Genomic DNA, 21,207 nt, shown 5'->3' with positions numbered 1-21,207 from the left:
CTTCCAGATTCATAAGGCAACGGCGCCAAATGTTTAGCGTAAAAATAAAGAGAATGAATGCATACAGACAATAGAACACGAACAGCAGTATTATATTCGCAATAGTAGATCAATGATGATTTACAATGATCCCGGATGGGATATAAATACTACTGCCGAACATTCCCGAAGGAGTCTGTCGGCCATAATTATTGTATCCGTTACAAACTATTTACCGCTAGACCGTCGGCTACGGAATACCAAAACACCGCCGGATACGGAATACCGAAACACCGCCGGACCGTCGGCTACAGAATGCAAAATACTGCCGGAACCATCCAGTCGGCTAACAATCACAGGCACACCGGATTGTGCGATTGACACAGATAGTGATTCCAGTATAGTTGGGCTGGATGAAGTTACAGCAGTTGAGGATACTGTCATGTTTGAAGATAGTACAGTTGATCCGAAAGTGAGCATTCAGGACTTTGCAGAAAGTGAGTATCAGGCACAGTTGGATGCTTCTTCACATGAGATAGAGGCTAGTAGCTCTTTACTTGGTTTGGCACGCCAGCTGAAGACAAGGGACAAGAATATTGTCACAGCTTTATCTCGTCATGACAGGATACATGGATTGATTGAGAATCACATTTGGATGATTCAACTGCAGGAGAGACAAAATGGAGTCACAACAGGTTCTTGTGACGACTTACAACAAATCAAGGAAGGCATGGAGGCAATGAAGTTAAGTTACATACACCTACTTTCAGATCACAATCATATCCTTAATCTTGCAAGGATCTATTTAGATGCAGTGAAGAAGGAGGAGAAGGAGGTTGACCGGTTTTTTCATGAGCTGGAGGATACTCGGAATTCCTTGGTGTGTACTCAGTTGGCTCTCCAGGATTCTAAGAGACATGTGGATGAGCATTGTCTTGAGGTGAGTTCAGTTTGGGAGTTAGCGCATATAGCAGGGACTCAGTTTCTTTTTACAGTCGGGTCACATATTGATGATGATATGAGTACGTCTAGCATTCACACTCCGGATTCAGAGACTGTAGATAGGTGCGTGAAGTCAGTTGGTATTGTTCACATTACTCAAGTGCAAAGTTTACTTGAATTGCCAGTTGGTTTCCGTTCATGGATTAGATGTTGGGATCCTTATCTTAGTACTTGGGATCGTTTTGACCGGAGATATTTATCATTCTTTGGTAGTAGTATCTATTGCACCATCATGGACTTGATTAGTAGCTTGCCAGGTGTAGTTCTCATCCATGCCAGCAGCTTGTTTGATGCTGGATTTAGTTTTTACACACCTATGTTGGGCATTGTTCATATATCCAGTCGACCATTCTTGTTGGAATGGGTCAATGATCTCTCAGATATGACGAGTTTACAGAAGAGTCCCAGGATCTGAGTATTACAGATGATAGCTATTCTAAGGTTACTCCTTTGGACAGTGTACCAGGGATAGAGTATAGGAGTGCGACTAGTTGGCACAATCATGTGTCTAGTCAGCTGAGAGTTTGCGAGCGAGACATTTCTGTCGCTTGCGAGCATTTCGATGCTGCTCGTCAATTGTTAGCAGTTTATGGATGGGGTTCTGCTAGTGATGAGCAGGGAGGCAGTAATCTTTCCTTGACAGAGATCCACTCTTTATGGGAGGCTATCCAAATTCTAAGACAGAATTATATGCAGTTGGTAGCCGATAGAGATTATCTTATGGAGTGGGGCAGTACAGCATATGACGCATTATTGGTCAAGGAAGATGAGGTGAATAAGCTTACTCAGCAGCTTGAGGTGACTTCTGAGTTTCTTGAGAGTACACAGTTGGCTTTCGAGGAGTCACAGTTTCATTTAGCTGAGGTGACCGTGGAGTTGGAACGACTTCAGTCTTTACCAGATTCTGTACAGTCACTGACCGTGGTGTCTGGTGATCCGAGAATGTCCATGGTCAAGGTTGATAGAGGCAGTGGAGATGAGGATATATCTATCCATGACACTAGTATTGGCATATTTGGTCCGTTTCGACTGGAGGCAGGTTCAGTTGAGTTGGGCGCTACAGCTGAGCATTGTGGTATGTTTGACTTGGAGGGCACAAAGACTAGTGATGTTGTTGTTGATTCTGCACTCTTGGCTATATCATCCTCTGACTTAGCTGATGATCAGTCACAATTGGTTGTATCACGTCTGCAGGATGAGTCTTTGACTGGGATTGGTTCTTTTTACCGGCATTATACTGTAGGATATGTTCATTGGTTTGCTTTTGATCCATGTGTTGAGTTGATGGCAGACAGGTTTGGTTTGGGCTCTCTTTTTTGCTATCTACCGTGTAATGACTATTCACCATTAGCATTGCATGGATGTTATGGTTATGAGACAGTGACCGGTGATCTGCAGAGTTGTGATAATTGCAGTAGGAGTGCAGTGTGTGGATTCTCTGTATTTGGTGCAGTTTCATGCGGGAGTATTCATTGTTGTTGCAGAATTGTATTGTACATTCCACATAGGCTAGTGGGATGTGTTGATGGTATTTACTATGTTGGCAGTTTGGGTTATCTACTCTACTTGGGTTCCGATATTTCGAGAGCTTGTTTCTCATGGGTTCCTGACTTTGGAGTTTGGGTGAGTTGTATTTGCCAATTTGATTATGAATTCCTCTTGGTTAATTTTCAGAGGTTGTTGCAGGAGCCTATGTTGACTGACAGCAGTATAGATCATGACTACATTTGGGATCCAGGTGGATTGATTGGGTTGTTGTTCGACCATTGCTTGGGGATAAGCAATTTTGGGAAGGGCGGACTGTAATGTCCCCTTTTTAGCGTTCATAGCATGATGTTGTCGTTAGCCTATTTCCCCATGGTCTCGTAGGCTAAACAGGACATTAAAAGGACTTAGAGGCCATTTGGCCTAGATAGTTTCAGTTGCAGGTCTTTCTGAAGGGTTCTAAGGCAACTTTGGGCATACTTACTATTTATAGTAAGTCATCTTGGACATGGTCGGACATCCAGGGGCAGCGGTATGTCGATGGTAATTGTTTAAAATCGACAAGAAGACTTGTTTATCACTGATAAGATTTGTTATGCATTAATAAAGCTATTTTATAAAGTTAAATTTAAATATTTAACTTTATTAATGCATAGACTATAGTTTGTGGGAAATATTTAAATTAAAAGAGTCCCTTTTATTTTATAACACATTGGAGACATAAGTTACATAAAGGGAGTTATGTTTTATCCCACATTGAGAAAACGAAGGATGGAGCCCTTGTGAGAACACTATAAAAGAAATGGAAGAGCTTCTTTTAAGTATGGTTGGAAATATCAAAGAAATTGGAAAATTTTCTGGTGATTATGTCTCAATAGTTTGAAGGACGAAATCCCTTCAGGTTGAAAATCTTGACGCCATTGAAAGATATGGTCTTGAGATTCAACAGGGTAGTAGTCCGAAAAAGCAGCTCGAAAAAGCAGAACAAAAAAAACAGGCCGAAAAAGCAGTCCGAAAAAAGCGGAACCGAAAAAGCAGGCCGAAAAGGAGTCCGAAAAAGCAGTTCGAAAAAGCAAATCGGAAAAGCAAAGCAGAAGAGGCAAGATTGAAGAAAATTATTACAGCCATCAACAACCAGGTTCCTTTATTAGTATTTTTTTTTAGGATGTTATAGGTTTCAGCTGTAAGTGTGCATTATACCAGCATTATCATTTTGTAATCCATGTAAATGCCAAAAGTCTTGGCCACATTTCATGAGCATTGTATTAGAAATTTCATTGCAAATTAAAAAGATAATAGTTGCTGGTGTCATTTAAGCAATTCAATATCATTATTTATCAGCTAGTTAGTTTGCACACCAACTGTTTGTAAAAATGCTAATTGGCTGTAGGTGTTCATTTCTCATGCTTAGATCATATATATATGCACTGAATATTGTCAAAATTAGTAGCACACTCATGTTAGGCCATTGTGTAGTCCATTTGGAGTCTTCTAGCACAAGATTCTCATTGATGCAAATTGAAAAAGAGTCATTTAAAGCCAGCTGAAAAATTATATCAGTCATACGTCCCTTGCATGTGAATTGTTTGATGAAATTCCTTCAGTTTTCATCAGCATTTTTCAGAGCAGATTTGAGGAGGGTTATTACACACCACAGCTCAAACCCAAACACTTCATATGCCGTACAGTGGTTTCTCTACTTCCAATTACCGTATGGTGCCCAACATATAAAATAAAATTGTCGTACTGCGATCTCTGCCTTACGCTTATTTACCGTACGATGTTTGCTAGGTGATCTTTCACTGCCGTACGGTGGAGGCACTATGAAGACCATACAATGAAATTAAAAGTCCGTATGGTAGACATGAGGTCGATGTCGTACAGTGGCTAGCCTGGGTGTCTCATATTAAATGCAACTTCTATTCTGTTTGCCATATGGTGGGGCACTGAAAACACCATATGGTAGCCATTCGCTTGATGATGTACGGTGATCGTACAAGGATATTAAAACTCTACTTTTTTTTCTTTTTTTTCTCTATTGCTGAATTTTACTACTCAATAGTCGTCGATGACAGAATAGTTCGTGCATGATATATTTTTAACTGGGAACCGTTCACCGTTTCTGAAATTTCCTCCCCATCCAACGTGCATAGTTTTATTACTCCGCTATTGCCCACTTCCCATATTTGGTACGGTCTGACCTATTTGACTCTGAACTTTCTAGATTTGATTTCATTACGCCCATTATACTTCAACACTAACTGGTCCAGTTGAAACTTATTTAATCTTAGGTGTTTATCATGCCATGCTTTGCACCTGTTCTATGTCACCTCCGTGGCCCATTGTGTCTACCATCGTCGCTCATCAAATTTATTTAAGTTACACGATCTCTCCTTCAAGTTTTCCATATTGCCCAGTTTGTTCTCAAAACTCGGTATCATGAATTCCATCGACTGCCAATCCTTGCCGTCAATAACTGTATTCTTAATTTTAGAACCTTCACTTCATACTGCTGAAGTTTTTATTAAACCCTTCCTCTTTGTTTCCTGTGCAGAGTGTTTTCCTTACTGCCAACACCTTTCAACTATATCCGTGGTTCAACGTAACATTTTCTTTTTGCGCGGTCTATTTATTGTGTACCATACGATGGAATCTTTCCTTTTTCTGAGTTCGTACTATATGTTCTTCCTTTCTGTAATGTCTTTGCTCAAATCTAATCACAAAATGCTGATAAAGGCTGAAGAAATTTTATCAAACAACTCACATGCAAGGGGCATATGACTGATACAATATTTCAGCTTGCTTTAAATGACTCTTTCTTCAATTTGCATCAATGAGAATCTTTTGCTAGAAGACTCAAAATGGACTACACAATAACCTAATATGAATGTGCAACTTATTTTGACAATATTCAATGCATATATGTACTAAAAACTACATGCAATATGTTGTTACAGCAAATAGTAATTATGACAAACACTATGGATGCAACCTACAATGGCATTAATGCACTTATAGCCAAGTGGCATTAATACAAACACTTGGTATGCATAATTATAATATTATTTATGCCAAAAAGAGAACCTACAGCCAATTGACATTTTGTCAAACAATTGGCATGCAAACTAATAAGCTGATCATGAATGATAAATACATATTCAATTACAACTATATCAGACCAGCAACTTATGTCTCCTTTATTGCACATAAAATGTCAACTACAATGCTAGTATGAAATGGCCAAGACTCTTGGCTTACATCCGCAAGAATAATGTTTAAATCTGTTACAAACTTTCACCTACAGCTTTACCTTCTAATATGCATCTAAATGATAAGAACAATGCATGAAATAACAAAAGGAACCTGATTGTAGATGGCTGCAATAATTTTCACCAAAGCTTTTTCGGACTGCTTTTTTGGATTTGCTTTTTCGGTCTGCTTTTTCGGATCTGCTTTTTTGTACTGCTTTTTCGGACTGCTTTTTGTACTCAAATATTTTTTCTTAATGTAGCACAAATAGAAGACTGAAGTATCTTCCTCCCAACAACAATAATTCAAGTGATATTTCACACCCTCAAAATTGCGTACCAATTGAGAGTTTTCATTCTCAATGGCCAATTGTGACTACTGCAGAAACCCTAGGCTCCACAATGCACATCAACACCAACAACAACAAATTTGCCTCCTGAGAATTAAACCCAGGATGCCTATTTATTCTTTTTTCCCCACTTTCTCTAGAAACTTCTAGAACATTATTTTATTTATTAAGTGACTTTATAAAATATTTTATAATTCAAGTCACTTTATTAAATTAGTTAAATATAAAGTTACCTTTTAATATTTGTTTATTTGATAACTTTATAAATAATTAACTTAATACCACTTATTTATTTAATTAAAATAATTAATTATTCATCCTCATAAAATATTCATTATTTTGGATAACTTAATTAATTAAATTAATTAAATCAAATTACCTCCAAAAAGGGGACATAACACTTTCAGCTTTTGTTGTAACCGCCTTTCCTTCTTCCACTTTTCTGTATTCATTCTGACATTTATTTCCCTCTTCTTTTTCACCTTTGTCGACCCTTAACATATTAAAACTTGGAAAGAGCTCATAATCCTCCATCTGCGAGTGGAAAAGGCCATTCACTGAATCCAAATCATCGTCCATTGATCCACCTTCCAACCATAGGACTCCTTCCTTATTGGGTTCCAATCGCTGCTTTCCTTCATCCTCTTCTTCGAAATCAGATGATACGACTTCTTCGCCCACCATTTGTGTGTGTAAATCAATAATGAATCGTCATCCCCTACTTTCCATTGATAGTGTATTCTTTTTCTAGTCATGCTTAACCTTTGCATGCACAAGCCATCCCTGACCCAAAATGGCATCATATCCTCTCCTCTTCAGCGGGATTACAATGAAATCAAGTAAGAATGGTTGTATTCCAATAGTTATTAGTTGTGCCATAAGGATCCCGAGAGATTTAATGCCATGTTGGTCCGCCGTTAGTAATTGGAACGTAGGTGGCCACAACGTCGGTTGTCCCAACTTCTTCTAGGTATCTTTTGGTAGGACATTTACCCCGAAACCTCCATCCACAATTGTGTCTAAGAGGACTGTTACCAATATACCCATCTCTACGGCCGCCAAATGTTGTCCGGTTGTGAGCACTAGCAACATTGGGTCCGCTGCACTTGCTCCGCTTTCCTTTTCCCTTCCATGTTCTCCTGGTAGTTTAGCAGTCGACGCTATGTTTGTGAGTGTTGTCCGTAGTTGAGGCATTGTGAGGATTAGATCATTTAACTTAATCAGTATTTCAATTTGTAATATTTTCCTTATGATGTTTTGTTCTGTGCAGTTTCTCATTGAGGTACCGGTAGTGTCCTTCAATTGTGATTTCTCTGCCTGCATTTCTTTCTCAATTTCTTCCCGCGCTTCTTCCAATCTCCTCTTTTCTTCTATCGGGTCGGGGCACAATTTTTCTTATTTACGAGTGATTACCAAGACTTCTTCGTCTGCGTTGATGCTGATCAAATTCATTCCTGATTTTGGGCACTTGGCATCTTCATGATCTCCAGGACCGCACCATCTACATAACAACTTTGGTGTATTCACTGATGTATAGTTTCATGCAAAGTGGCCCCACAAACTGCATGCTCAACATTGAACCATCGAGCGACCATTCGCATCGTACTGAATTCGGCTGCAAGCCCCACTATTATTGTTGGTATTGTTGTTTTGCCCTTTTCTATTATTTTTGTACCCACCCGAAATAGCACTATCATTGCTTGTGTTTCCGCTCCCTCCAGACATGAAAGCCTCTTGGGTCAAGAGCACTTGTTGATGCCCTCTTGTTTTCATATTGAAGGGGCCTTCTTTTATGGAATGTCCCATAATCTGACAGATATCATAGAATTGATTTTTCGGACAGGATCCCTTCGTGTGACCTGTTTTACAATCCGTGCACCATAGCTCATTTCCCTTCGTTTCTTTCTACATATTCTTAAATTCCTCCATCATTCTAATCATATCCTTCTAGAGAGCTCGGACCTTCTTACTATCCTTTTCGTCACCACTGCTATCTTCTTCCGAAGATGCGTCTGAGTCGGATGAGCTACTTTTCTTCTTCATTTTTGTTTTCTGTTCACTCTCTAAGTCCATCGCTCGATTGTATGCTTCAGTGTATGATGATGGCGGCACAATCTTCATTTTCTTCCTTAACTCCGGGCATAGTTCTTCAATGAACCGTCTCTTTTGCAGCCCATCTACCAACTTACTTTCCATTTTATTTATTATTTCTTTTAGTTTTCTGGTATATAAATGAACTATTTCATTTTTCCCTTGCTTTGTGGTGTAGATTTTTGCTACGATCTCATTGGCATCTCGCAGCAATTGAAACTCTGTGATAAACTCCTTTTTAACTGCTGCCCAAGAAGTTAATTTTTGGGGATCGACATCAGTGAACTAGTTAATTGCTACACCCCTCAGGATTGTTGGAAATTGTTGGACCCATTCATCTATGTCAGTTTATGCCATTGGCCATCCAAATTGTTTCGCATGTCTTACAGTGTCTGATTGGATCGGCCATTCCATCACCATCAAACTTTGGCAATTTTTCCTTTGGTCTAGCCATTACTATTCGTGTTGGAGGTACTTGTTGTGTACCATCACTGTTCTGCAGTCCTGTGTTGTTCTGCACACCTGCGCTGGTTTAGACAATCGTCTTATTTTCAACAACCACATTACTTGGTGAAAAAGAGTTTTCCTCAAGTGAAGTTGTTTGTTCTAGAAGTGTATCACAAATGAAGAGTTCACTCCATGCTCATGCTCCCTCAGCACTCCGAGCCATGCGAGTTAATTCCCTTATACAGGTTAAGAAGTTCCTTCCTTGTTTCTTCCACCAAATTCAACTGCTGTCGATTCTCTTCCAACAATTCCTCACTGCTTCGGTATACGTCAGCAATCTGCTAAAACCTCCGTCTACATTAGGCCTATTGTGCCAAAATTAAAATTTCTTATGCAGTGCATATTTCATTTTTTTCCTTTATCTTATTCCTATCCTTGTTAAGCTGATTCAGCATTAGTATTCATTCCTCTGCCTTCGTTCCAAGTCCATTAGGCAACGGCGACAAATGTTTACCGTATGGGGTAAATAGTTTAATGCATACAGACAATAGACAAGAAAATGTAACACAACAATAATCCTTTTATTATTCGCATATATGCTAAAGAGATTACATAGTGCTTCCAATTATGATTACAAACCTCTTGGATGGTGTACATATACCTTCCCGAAGGGGCCCGTTGGCTACATAACAATTACCGACTACATGCTAATCCACCTGTCAGCTATTTTATAACTTTACCGACAACATTAGTCTACCAGTATGTAGATGGAGCACAAGTGTCAAAACAATTAGTGGACTAAGCAATCATGCCTCAACATATTCCTAAGACATGTAAATAAGGTTTGTAGATTATATAAGGTATGGGTTATAATTATTTCATATTTAGAGTAAATGACTTGTTATTTAACATTCTATTATAGTGTTGTGAAAAATGTAGATCACTAAAGCTATCCACTATGAATAATGATATCATCATGAAAGTTATAAGGGTGTAATAACCTTGCCTAGCTATAGCGCTAACAAATACTAATATATTTGACTTTTGACATTATGTCATAACATCTAGCATACAATGCCAATACTATTGAAAAGAACTCCAAGGCCGACTAAATCATATTCACCAAGATTAGGGGATTTTTGGACAACGCTGATGATGACCAAGCTCAATTCAATGGCAATGATAGATTTGCATTTGATTTACTATGCCATGTAACTTCAAAAAAAAAAAAACTGAACTACTCCATATTTATCTTTGAATTCAATTTACATCAACATTGAATCAAATTACATCTCCGAATTTCACACACTTTCTTTCAAGCAATAGCAATGATAGAAATGGAAGATGCAAACCTTAAGAAATTGATCCACAATACCTCAGCTGCAGGATCAATGCTCAATTCTAAAACTCCAAACCTTTAGCCAGATGCTTTAATAAGTATATAATAATCAAGATTATTCTCTTTAGCTACAACAAATATAGTAGGAGATGTTGGCCAATTGTATACTAAAGCACAATTGCCAAGAACTTCTCCGACTCAACCCTTATACTTCAGCAAGGGCCACAAAATATCAGAATCAGAAAAAGCCACAAAAGCATCAAAAGCAAATAAAATATCCAAGCATGTTTTTCTCAACAAATGGGCTTGTATTTATAACCTTCAAATGCCCTTTTTGTTGCCAAAATGTAACTTCACTCAAGAAGCTTCACCACACAACATTAATTAGAAGCTTACATTAGATTCTTTCACTTCACTTGTCTTAACTAATTAATAAATGACTCTTTCCAATGATAACTCAGCTCTAACTTAAGTGAAATTATAAAGTTAAATTCTAACTTTATAATAAGCCATTTAATAAATTAATAATAATTTGGCCACTAAAAATATAATAACTCCCAAAATATTCATGTAAATATGTTGTTTGAAATAGGAGTGATACCTATTATTTCTCCATGCGACCAAATGTACTTTCCAAAAATAGAAAGGGCCCCTCTGTATCAACATTCCCAATCTACAAGAAGAATTATTAACAAAGGGTTGCCCATACAACCGACACCCCGTGCATCACACATACTGTACCTCCCTGCTTACCATATTTTTTCATATGACATCTAGACTTGTCATGTATGACATCCAACTTTCAACGACCATATAACACTAGAACATGATTGGTCTATTAGCAACATTCTTCTATACACCCTCACTTCCTCCTCTTTCCACTGTACAATTCCACTCCTTCCTTTCTCCACCATACACTACACCTCTCCTCCACACGCCATCGCCACTCTCAATCCCTACCATACACCCCATCACCCTCCATCGTACTTACAAAAACACCCTATGAACATCTAAGTCACCATACGAGCCCTCGAGTGTTTCCCTTGGGGCGCTTCCCTTACATGTTGCCCTCAAGTGTATTCGCCTAGATGTTTCCCTTGAGTACTTTGCCCTCAAGTATAGTGGTACATAACGTGTAGTGAAAAACTCAGCTGTTTTGTTGGAACATTACAAGATAAAACAATTTGGCTGCACTGTACCTTCAAATAGATGGACAAATGGAAGAAACAATACCATCATCAATTTCCTGGTTTCTTGCAAGGATCAAGTGGTCTTACTGAAATCCTTGGATGCTTTGTACAAGATAAAGACAACTGAAACATTGGCTCTAATGTTAGAGCAAGTTGTGATGGTGGTAGGGGTTGCTAATGTGATGCAAATGATAACTAATTATGCAACAACATATGTGGCAGCAGGTAGGATCCTCCAAGATAAGTATAGCATTTTTTTGATCTCCTTGTGCAGTGCATGTCCTTGACCTTCTTTTGGAGGACGTAGGGAAAATTGGATTTGGTGAGACCAATTCTAGAGGATGCAAGAAAGATAAAAAAATATATATCTACAATCACCCTTGGGTTCTCCGCTTGATGAGAGAATTCACCTATGGGAAGGATTTGGTTAGACCTACTACTACAAGGTTTGCAACTATTTTCTTAACGATGCAAAGAGTTATTAGTTATTGGAATCATTTGAAGAAACTATTCGTGAGTCAAAAATGGCTAGACTCAAGCTATTCAAAGAAGCTTGATGGACAAAGTGTTGCATACATTGTCTTTGCCAACCACTTTATTTTGTGTTACAAAATTTGTAAAGGTAACTTGCAGACCTCAAAGTTAAATATTTAATTTTGTTTTATTCAGTAATGAAGTCTTTCATTACTAATCTGTAAACTCTAGTCTCCAATTAGTGACAATTGTTTTCTACTTTTCAATTGCAAGTGACAAAGTCCTTGGATAAAGGGTTCTGCTTGGTAGATGGGGTGCAAACCCAATGGGGTATATTTAATAAGGCATGGATAGGGCCAAAGAAGCTATAAAAATTACTATAAGGGGGACAACCTAAAATTTGACCCCATATGTGAAATTATTGATAGGAGGTGGAACAATTAGCCCTACCAACCCATCCATGCAGTGGAATGTTTCCTTAACCCTTTTTTTTTCCTTCTCTCTATCCTATGGGGATCACAATCAAGAGGTTATACAGGGTTTTATTGATTGCATGTAGAGGATAATACATGAGATTGAGATGAGAGACCTCATTGTGGCAGAGATGGAAGTGTATCAGAATCCAACAAGAAAGCTATTCTCCTCAAACTTGGATAGAAGAGAAAGAAACACTCAAACCCCAAGTACAATATTTGGATTTTTTGGTGTCTTTCACATGCATGACCAGTAGATAAAAACAAAATTAATAAAATATGTTTTCACCTTTCTTTCTAACTCTTTGCTATTTATCTTGCAGATGCTTAGTGATGAAATTGAGGTGGAGGTGTTCCATATCTGCAAAAACTTTCCCTTCACATCTTATGTCAGCCATGTATCTCATCTAGTTGTGAGCATAATTGGAGCTAATTCAAGGTCATTCACAAGAAAAAGAGAAGCAAGTTAGCACAAAGATGCCTCAATGACCTTGTTTATGTGCATTATAACCTTAAGTTGTGCATAAGATAGTTAGAGTTAGCAACAACCGGTCCACCTGATTTGGATGACATAGATCCCTACTGTGATTGGACATCATAGGAAGAGCCTCATTGTTTGCACATGATGAGATCTGTGATTTGGAGAGGCAGCCATGATGAGGATGAGAGCACTAAGAGTAAGGAGGATACAAATAATGAGGAGGCATTACCAGTGTCTGCATCATATACATCTAGGATGGAGGTCCAGTCACATCCACATCCACAACAATCCTCTAGGGATAAACTCTTTCCCACTCCAGCACTTTTTACTAGAATTGTTGGGAAGTGAAAGAGGAAGATGTAGCATATTTTGATATTATACTCAATACTTGTATTTTCTTATAGTTTTACAAAGATAGTTTGCTATTTTTAGTTTGCTTTAGAGTTCAGACTATCAAACTATGGCTACAAGCCATCAACCTTTGACATGAGGATGCAATTTTTTATCCAATTTGCATTTATATATACCAATATTGAGTTTTGCAAAAAAATGCATTTTCAATTAGATCTAAGCAATTTTTTAAGTTATCGAGAAGTTCCCAACTTATCTTTGGTATTTGCCGATATCGTTTTTTTGCCCCCATTGATTAGTTGCCAATAATGATAAGTTGGACTATGGTTACCCTATTGCATAAACAAAAAATAGCAAGAAATAACTTAAGCCTTGTCATTTGATTAAAAATGCTTTATAAATTAAACTTGCTTTTTTTAAACATTACAAATGTCCTTACTAAACTCATTTATTAATATATTTCTTTGTATTCATTAAGTTTAACAAAAGTTTTGAGATATCAAACATGTGCTCTGTCTAAATTATACATTCCTAGAAGAACTAAATTGGTTCTCCTTTTTCTTTCAGCTCTTGTTTAGAGTTAGATTTTATAGAGTCACCCCCAGGGCATACTTGGTGATAATGGTCCAACACTTATCTACTAGTAGAGGGAGCATTTCGTCCATATCCAAATGTAAAGCCTCTAAAGGACGAGGGTCTTTTCTTTTCTATTTACATGTTCTTTTCCCTTCTTTGAGTATTTCATGAATTAGTTTCATCCTTTGAATCATGTCAAGTCATTTATATTCACATTAAACTCATTGTAGTAGGCCTTCGGGCCAAGTGTTTGAACCAAAAGCTCCAATAACACGTGAGGACCATCCTTGTCCTAAGTGTTAAATAATAGATCACAATATAGTTGCTGATTAAATTCTTAGAATACAAGACAATCATATCTCTTGCTTGCTATCAATTGCCAAATATTGCATCACGACTTTGTAGCCATGGAAGAAGGGCAAGTTCCTCGAACACACTTTTCAGCCACATGAGAAGGGCAATCTCTTCGAACGTATCCATCAACCATGGGAGAAGGGCAGGTGTTTGTTCACATTGTTCAACCGGGGTACAAGGGCAATGTTTTTGGGTGATAGCTTCAAACAAGTTGAGATAGAACACTGCCCACGAGGGAAAGAGAAAAAGTTTCACATCAAGGACAAAAATAGCGCTTAATCAAATTGCTACAAGAAAATGGATGGCCAATAAAGGATTTAGTTGGAAAAGAAAGGTGTGATACTTAACAAATCAAATCTAGGGCACACAATAATTATGGGAAACAGTCAACAAGAATTTGGAAAGGAAAATCAAGGAACAAAGAAGGACTAGCCAATTAGAGAAATGAATAATCTTTCAAAAAAACCCTACTTTCGTTTCTCAATAATTATCAATTTTCCCAACCACCAATTCTAGGGTTCCAATAAATACTCCTCTTTCAAAGAAGTTATAGATGCCCCAACATGGGAAGATCTATACAAGAAGGAATCACATATGCAAAAGGTAAATAAAGGACTTGGAGAAAAATCTCAAGTGGGGAGCTTTGCAGAGAATAAAATGGGTCGATGTACATTTGCTTTCAAATATATAGGAATTTTTTTAACAAGAAGAATATTGGATAGACATAAAAGAAAACTATTATAGGAAGTTTCTCAACAATCAAAAGACAACATCTCAGTCCCACAAAAAATGGAAAGACCAGTTATGAATGAACAATAGGATGAAGAAATAGGTAAAAAAGGAGAAAAGAAGTGATGATGATCATAGAGAGATGTCTAAAGAAAGGAATAATGGAAATAACACTTGAGCATGGAAACATTGTACAACAATTAGAAGATTTATCTTAGGATACATCAGAAATGGAGATGGCAGATTCCTCAATATTGATCCAATCATGCATTAGGTTCACATATGAGCTTCTTAACCCCCAAATCAAAGATCTAAATCATCTGGCATTAATTTGTACATTCTAGAATCTCTCGATTTCCTATAATGAGATTTCATAGTGGTTTAAGTTCAATTGGTTAGACGTGAAAAAGATAGCTTTCTTAGATAATGCCTAAGGGTTTTTTATTATTGTATTCAATTCTAAGGAAGGGAATGTTTACAGCATAGATAAAATGATTGCAGACAATGAACAAGAACAACAACAGCAATACTCCTTTATTCGCATATGCCACGTGATGACCCCACCAGCGGCAGTAGATGTCCCACGGGCAGTGGCTGAGGGTGTCCCACTGGCGACAGATGTTATTGCACCGACGACTCCAGGTGTTACTTTCTCCACAGCCGTGGAAGATGTGGTTCCAGTTACACTAGCTAAGCCAGTCTCGCAGGGGGTAGAGTTGCCAGCGCCGGAGCCTGAGCCCTAGGTTCGTTTGGATGTGATTGACTATGATGCAGTGGTGACCATTTCGTCCTCCTTGTTAGTAGAAGCCAAGCCAGTATAGTCAGTCCAGTCAGCCTAGCCAGCACAACAGGAGGAGAGCATGGAGCCCACACAATTAGAGTAGCCAGAGGTGATGGATAGAGCCAGTGCTTTCTTGAGGCAACAGTTCCGACTCATCCTTGCTGAGGTTGGTCCATCCATTCAGTCCCCCAAGCATCTAGGGGTATCAACTATAGTGCCAGAGCCTCAGGAGGTGGGGGTGCCACAGGCCGAGGATGCATCGAGAGTAGAGGAGGCCACACCAGATGTGGGCATGGCCACCGCAAACGAGGAAGAGAATAGTGATAAGGAATGGACGATGGAGGGCGTGGCGAAGGAGGCTTATGGGTTAGATGAGGACAGGTGCAGGGACTACCTCAGGGCTATGAAGGTTGCGCTAAAAAATGGACATAATGTGTCATTGCGGGCTATGACTCGGCGGAGAGAGTAGCATTTGGTTCGAGCTTACATCAGGGGGATTTGTCTGCAGCGGTTCATTTCATGTTTTGAGGAGAGAGGTTGGCCAACAGTTGAGACTCCGGAGATGTTGACGAATTGGACCACCAAGCCAGAGTGGGGTCCGTGCAACACTTCCATGGAGAGGCTAGCACACGAGATAGTAGGACTATACAAAGAAGTCTACTATGCTCGCAAGTCTGCAGAGGAAGACAGGGCAGCAGACAGGGTCACAGTGGAGAGATCCTTGGCAGTCAAGAGGGAGGTTCGAGACAAGATAGCCCCCAACTTCACCAACCAGCAGGCAGCGTGGGCAGCTGAGCGTGCAGCACTATTGCGGGATAAGGAAGCGACGGAGAAGGAATTATAGTTGGCAAAGACCCAGGCTATGGATGCAGCGCTTCTCCTGAAGAAAGCTGTAGAGGTTAACACACGGATTCAGAAGGATTTGAGCATCCGGACGGAGCAGCTCTATGAGTTGCGTCAACAATAGCATTCTTCAGGGCACCACATTCTCTCTAGTATTTTTTGTTTTGTTGTATGTGGGTTGTCTCCTATTTTGTTAGTCGTCAGGAGATGACTTTTCTTTTTTGGGGGGATGATGTCGTCGGTAGATTTTGCATTCTGTAGCCGACTTGGTATGCCGTTGGAGATTTTATATTTTGTAGCCAACGGGTAGATTATGATTGTGTTGTAGCCGACAGACCCCTTTGGGAAGGTTCGGCGGAAAGTATTTATACCCCATCTAGGATCATTGCAAATCATCTTATCTTATCATAAGCATAATGTAATGTCTTGGCATATGCGAATAAAGGAGTACTGCTGTTGCTGTTCTTGTTCATTGTCTGCAATCATTTAATCTATGCAGTAAACAGGGAAAGATAAAGTCTTTTAGGAAAGTGCTGGTTCTATAGAAATTCAGGCCTTCGTATGCAAATTCAGACTCCTGATTTCTTTATGGGAAATCATACCATAAAGTTACAACCATTTTGGATCCAACTTCACAATCTTCCCATGGAATACAAGGACATATCTATTTCAGAAATCAGAGGTAATAAATGGGAATCTTTTAAAAAATAATCCCCTTTATGGAAAAAATTAAACCTCCATCTGTGGGTTTGCATTCTTGTTGACACTAAAGAAGTCTTCCCTTCCTTCTTCAATATCATCTCCATATTTGGCAAATGGAAGCAGATGATCTACTACGACAAAGAAGACACAACTTGAAGTAAATGCTACTCAGCAGATCATTTATCCAACAAGTATATTGAAAACTGTAATTAGAGAGAGATTATTTGAGTTTCGGTTTTTTTAAATATATGTAATCAAGATATAGTCATCGAAAACAACACAACCTTCTGATTCCAGAGAATTCAAACCTTATGTTCAAAAATCTGGTGATTTTGTTTATCACACATTTACAAGGTGAGTGGATGGGCTCTTAGAACGTGTTATAAATGAGAGAAAACATCTCTCTTCTACCTTGCTTGGATAATATGGATTTTGAAAAATTGTGGAGAATTTCTCTCAAGGGCTTGAAGGATGAAATCACTCTTCGCTCACATTCTCTTCATTGCTGAAAGACACAATCAAAAGGACTGTTAAGAGCTTAATGTGAGGCAAAAAGAAAATCAAGAAACTATTACTTCATTTGTCATCAAACAATTGCCAAGAGAGTTTGAGCTTTACTGTTGGATCTGTTTAAGGGATTTCAAATGCGCAAATATTAAAGAGGTCATTTGGAGAGTAAACTAAACTAGCTTCTGCTGGAGATAGCTGTTTTTCGTTGAGGAGATCAGAACATTTATACACATCCTTCATTTAAGAGCTGCGATCAAATTTTGTTTTGTGTGGGAGAGTTACAGGGAATGCTGTTAATGATTTAAGAGCTTTGAACTGCACTGAAATGGGATCCCAAACTCCTGATTTGTCATTATATATAATCATCTTATTTGCAAGTGGTTTTAAATTCAATACAAAATTTGGTATTATCAGCTTGTCTTGTATATTCCAGCAAGTGTTTAATGTGAATGTATGATGAATATCTAAGATATATTTATGCTGCTATCCTTGCATTTATATTCAAATTATGATTGGATAATACATCAAACTTAACATCATAAAGATTCAGGGAAAAAAAAAGATCTGTTTGACAAACTAGTGTAGACCCTTAAATACCTTCCTTCACTGTAAACACCCCTTTCTCCCCCAACTCTATTCTCTTCTTCTTTCTTCATCTTTCATATTTTTATTATTATTTGTTATGTTTGGTAATTTACAAAATAATAGATTTGTGCTTGGGTGGGCTGGATCCCGATGGAAGACATTGATGGGGTCCCCCTAATATTTAGGTGTTTTTGTGTGTTAACAAGTGTAAAGTAGAACCTCTAAAGAGATTTAAATGCATTTAACATATTCAAGGGGTTTCCTAATATCCCTACAGAATCTGTGAAACAAGAAGTGTTGGAGTGAAATCCATCAGTTTGAGAATATTTTGACAAGTTTTGAAAGATCAGTGCAGGAACATTTTGTTTCCACGCTCCCCATCCCCAAGGCATCTTGGCCATTCAGGATACTAAGCCAGATACAAGGATGCATCCTCATGGTACATTGAATCATCATGAAGGTTCCCACATATTTGAAGGCACCAAAAGCATTCATATTAAACTTTTAGGAGCCCAGAGCCATGTAAACTTGTGCTCCTCACTAGCAAAATTTACATAGAAGATCAGTTTCATTTCCATTTACTCAATCAATGCGCCTAACTTTTTATTAAGAAATCTAACTACAGAAAACCACTAACCTGAAGTAAAATATGATAAGCAGCTGAAATACCAAAGCATTTGTATATTGCATTGATGCTGTATGGTATGCATCTGTTAGTATCCAGCGAACCCAATAAAGGTGAGCATGCCTCATGAATAATCTTCCATGCATCACTAAACTGCTTCACTTCACTTTTCTCAACAACTACTTCTATAATGATTTCACCTTCAACAGATTGGTGTCCACTAATTTGTAATGGAACCCAAGATGCAGAATTCACAGGGCTCCATGAAATCCTTACTGACTGTATGCAGTCATAACCTGAAAATTCAATTGTAAATCAACAAGAAAATCCAATATCCAGGCCAACGAAATCATGTCACAGTTCACTTATTATAAAATAAAGCTTACCAAGTAATGTAATGTGCTTGCAAGAATTTTGAAAAGATGCAAGGATACATATCATTCATTTAAGAGAGAATATATACAAAGATCCAAAAAGCTATATATGAGTAAATACCAATCTGCATGTGAAATAACACTAATACATTGCCTTTTGACAATGAGCATATATCTACCTTAGTGCAATGTAGATACTGTTACATTATATTTTGAACAACCTACCAATATACAACTGATCTGTCACATTTAGTTTTTTCTGATAATGTCAATCCTAGTGATTGATAGAAGAAGGATTTCAATTATGATTTCTATCTAGCATGTCAGGTAAGGGAAACATCTGTAAATTATCACTACTGCAAGAGCTGTGAAATATCCAAATGTATTCATAAGATATGGCTGTCCCATCCATATATACATGTATTCCATGTGATAGAACATGAAGCCATCTGAAAGATAATTTGTTGGACATTAGTCTATATTTGTAATAACCCCAACAGGTTGTAGTCTTGTCTAGGTCCAATTTCCTAACTAATCAATTTTCTGACATTTTATTAAACACTTGGCAAACAAACTTGATACCACTGACATGAACTAGAACCAGCTCTCTCTGATTTCTAGTTTTTCTTTTGGGATTGTTTTAAATTATTTTAAAAATGAAGAATGACAATTCCGAATAAGCAAATGACTAACAGTCAGTTCAGAAATGAAATTCAATTGCACCTTTATTTATATAATTTTAACCATCTGTTACAAGAGTCTTAACAAGAAATATAAAACCTGAAATCCCCAGCTATGAGTGGCTAGCAGCAGGTGTCCTCAATATGCAGGCCGATTTGCAGCCTTTAGCAGGCCTGTAGTTATAAACACGGTAGTAAAACGCCTCATCCCCAATTGGATAAGTAGACTCTTGATATGCAATTCAAACTCTTTAGATAAATGACAGAATATGCAGATTTGATTAACGTCTAACAGCAGAGCAATGGATTGTTAATTGCAGACAATTACAAGCCAAATTGCAATGTGAAACCATGCCAACAGCAGGAAGAATGGCACTCCCAGTTCAGAACTCACAAACATTGAATTTCCCACACAAATTGACCTCCCAGTCACAGGCAGAACAGTAAGGAAGTCACTGACTGTGCAAATGATTTGCAAACGATAAAACACAAGAGATGTATTACCAATTTTCCCTAGTGAACAGTCGCTCCTCAGCTACAGTAAATACAGAAAGAGGAAGCACCAAAATAAGCTTCTAGATAAAACTGTAATGGCCCGAAGGCAAACTCAGCCCGAAGGCAATCTCGGCCCGAAGGGGATCTCTGTTTGGAGTCAATCACTACCCGACAAGATCTCAAATCAAAGGCGATGAAGGTGATCTAGGTCCAAAGGCAATGATTTCTCGAAGGGGATCTCAACCCGAAGGCAATTGCTATGATACTACTGCAATGTTCCTGTGTGTGTTGCAAAGGGCAAGGGGATGTGGCCGTACGGCTTGATTGGGTAGCTACACAGGGGCCAGAATAGCGTCCTAATCAATTTGACAAGTGTAAGGTGAATTGCAGGTGGCTCTACAATGAGGAGGAAGAAGGGAGGGCCATACAGGACCAATTGGAATGGCCACACCATATAAGAATACGTCCGTACAGTATAGGGGAGCATTGTATGGCTATGTCTATACAATGGATGATATGCAATATGGTAGGAGACCGTATGGTGTATGGTGAAGTGACGGGCAGTACAGTAGGAGGTCGTACGGTGGAATGATGTGTAGTATGGTAGGAGGTTGTACACTACAACAGCCAAACAGTACGGTGGTATTAGGTGGCCATACGATATGGATAGGAAGATGTATGGTGAAGGGATTACAGGAAGGACAGATGCAGAGACGTCCCACAACGTTGTTCGAAATGCAAATGTAATATATTGAACACAATAGCTTGCTAATAATCAGAGACCAAATAGATACACACTTGCACCAAATAATAATATTCCACATACAAATGATGCTCCAATTTGCCAGATCCGAGCCAAGCACCACACAAACGGAATAGGTTGAGGGTTGAATCCCACCGAAACCAAAGAGCCAAGTACGAAAGATCTTTCACTTCCGAAATGGCAAACAATAGAGAATCCCAACAGGAATTTGCAATACAAAGAAAATAATCAAAATTGCATATATAATAACTACCTACAAGCCACGCTTAAATACCCATTG

At 38.4% G+C, this 21,207-nt stretch overlaps 1 protein-coding gene and 1 long non-coding RNA gene across 3 annotated transcripts in view; one reads left to right on the top strand and one right to left on the bottom strand.

The window, feature by feature from the left end:
- LOC149551996 (DNA-directed RNA polymerase V subunit 1-like) overlaps window positions 1-21,207 on the bottom strand; it is a 383,310-nt gene that overhangs the window by 123,945 nt on the left and 238,158 nt on the right. Inside the window, exon 15 of the mRNA XM_089787485.1 lies at window positions 18,628-18,911. Within this exon, the coding sequence (XP_089643611.1) occupies window positions 18,628-18,911 (284 nt within the window). The remainder of the gene's footprint in view (window positions 1-18,627; window positions 18,912-21,207) is intronic.
- LOC149551999 (uncharacterized) overlaps window positions 1-21,207 on the top strand; it is a 236,598-nt gene that overhangs the window by 123,201 nt on the left and 92,190 nt on the right. The gene's annotated exons all lie outside the window — the stretch shown is intronic.

Source organism: Cupressus sempervirens, chromosome 6 (genome assembly GCF_028749045.1).
Source record: "Cupressus sempervirens isolate cs-2001-9-10 chromosome 6, ASM2874904v1, whole genome shotgun sequence".
NCBI classification, from domain to species: domain Eukaryota; kingdom Viridiplantae; phylum Streptophyta; class Pinopsida; order Cupressales; family Cupressaceae; genus Cupressus; species Cupressus sempervirens.
Note: the sequence above shows the minus strand (reverse complement) of the source record. Positions and strands in the feature narration are given on the sequence as shown.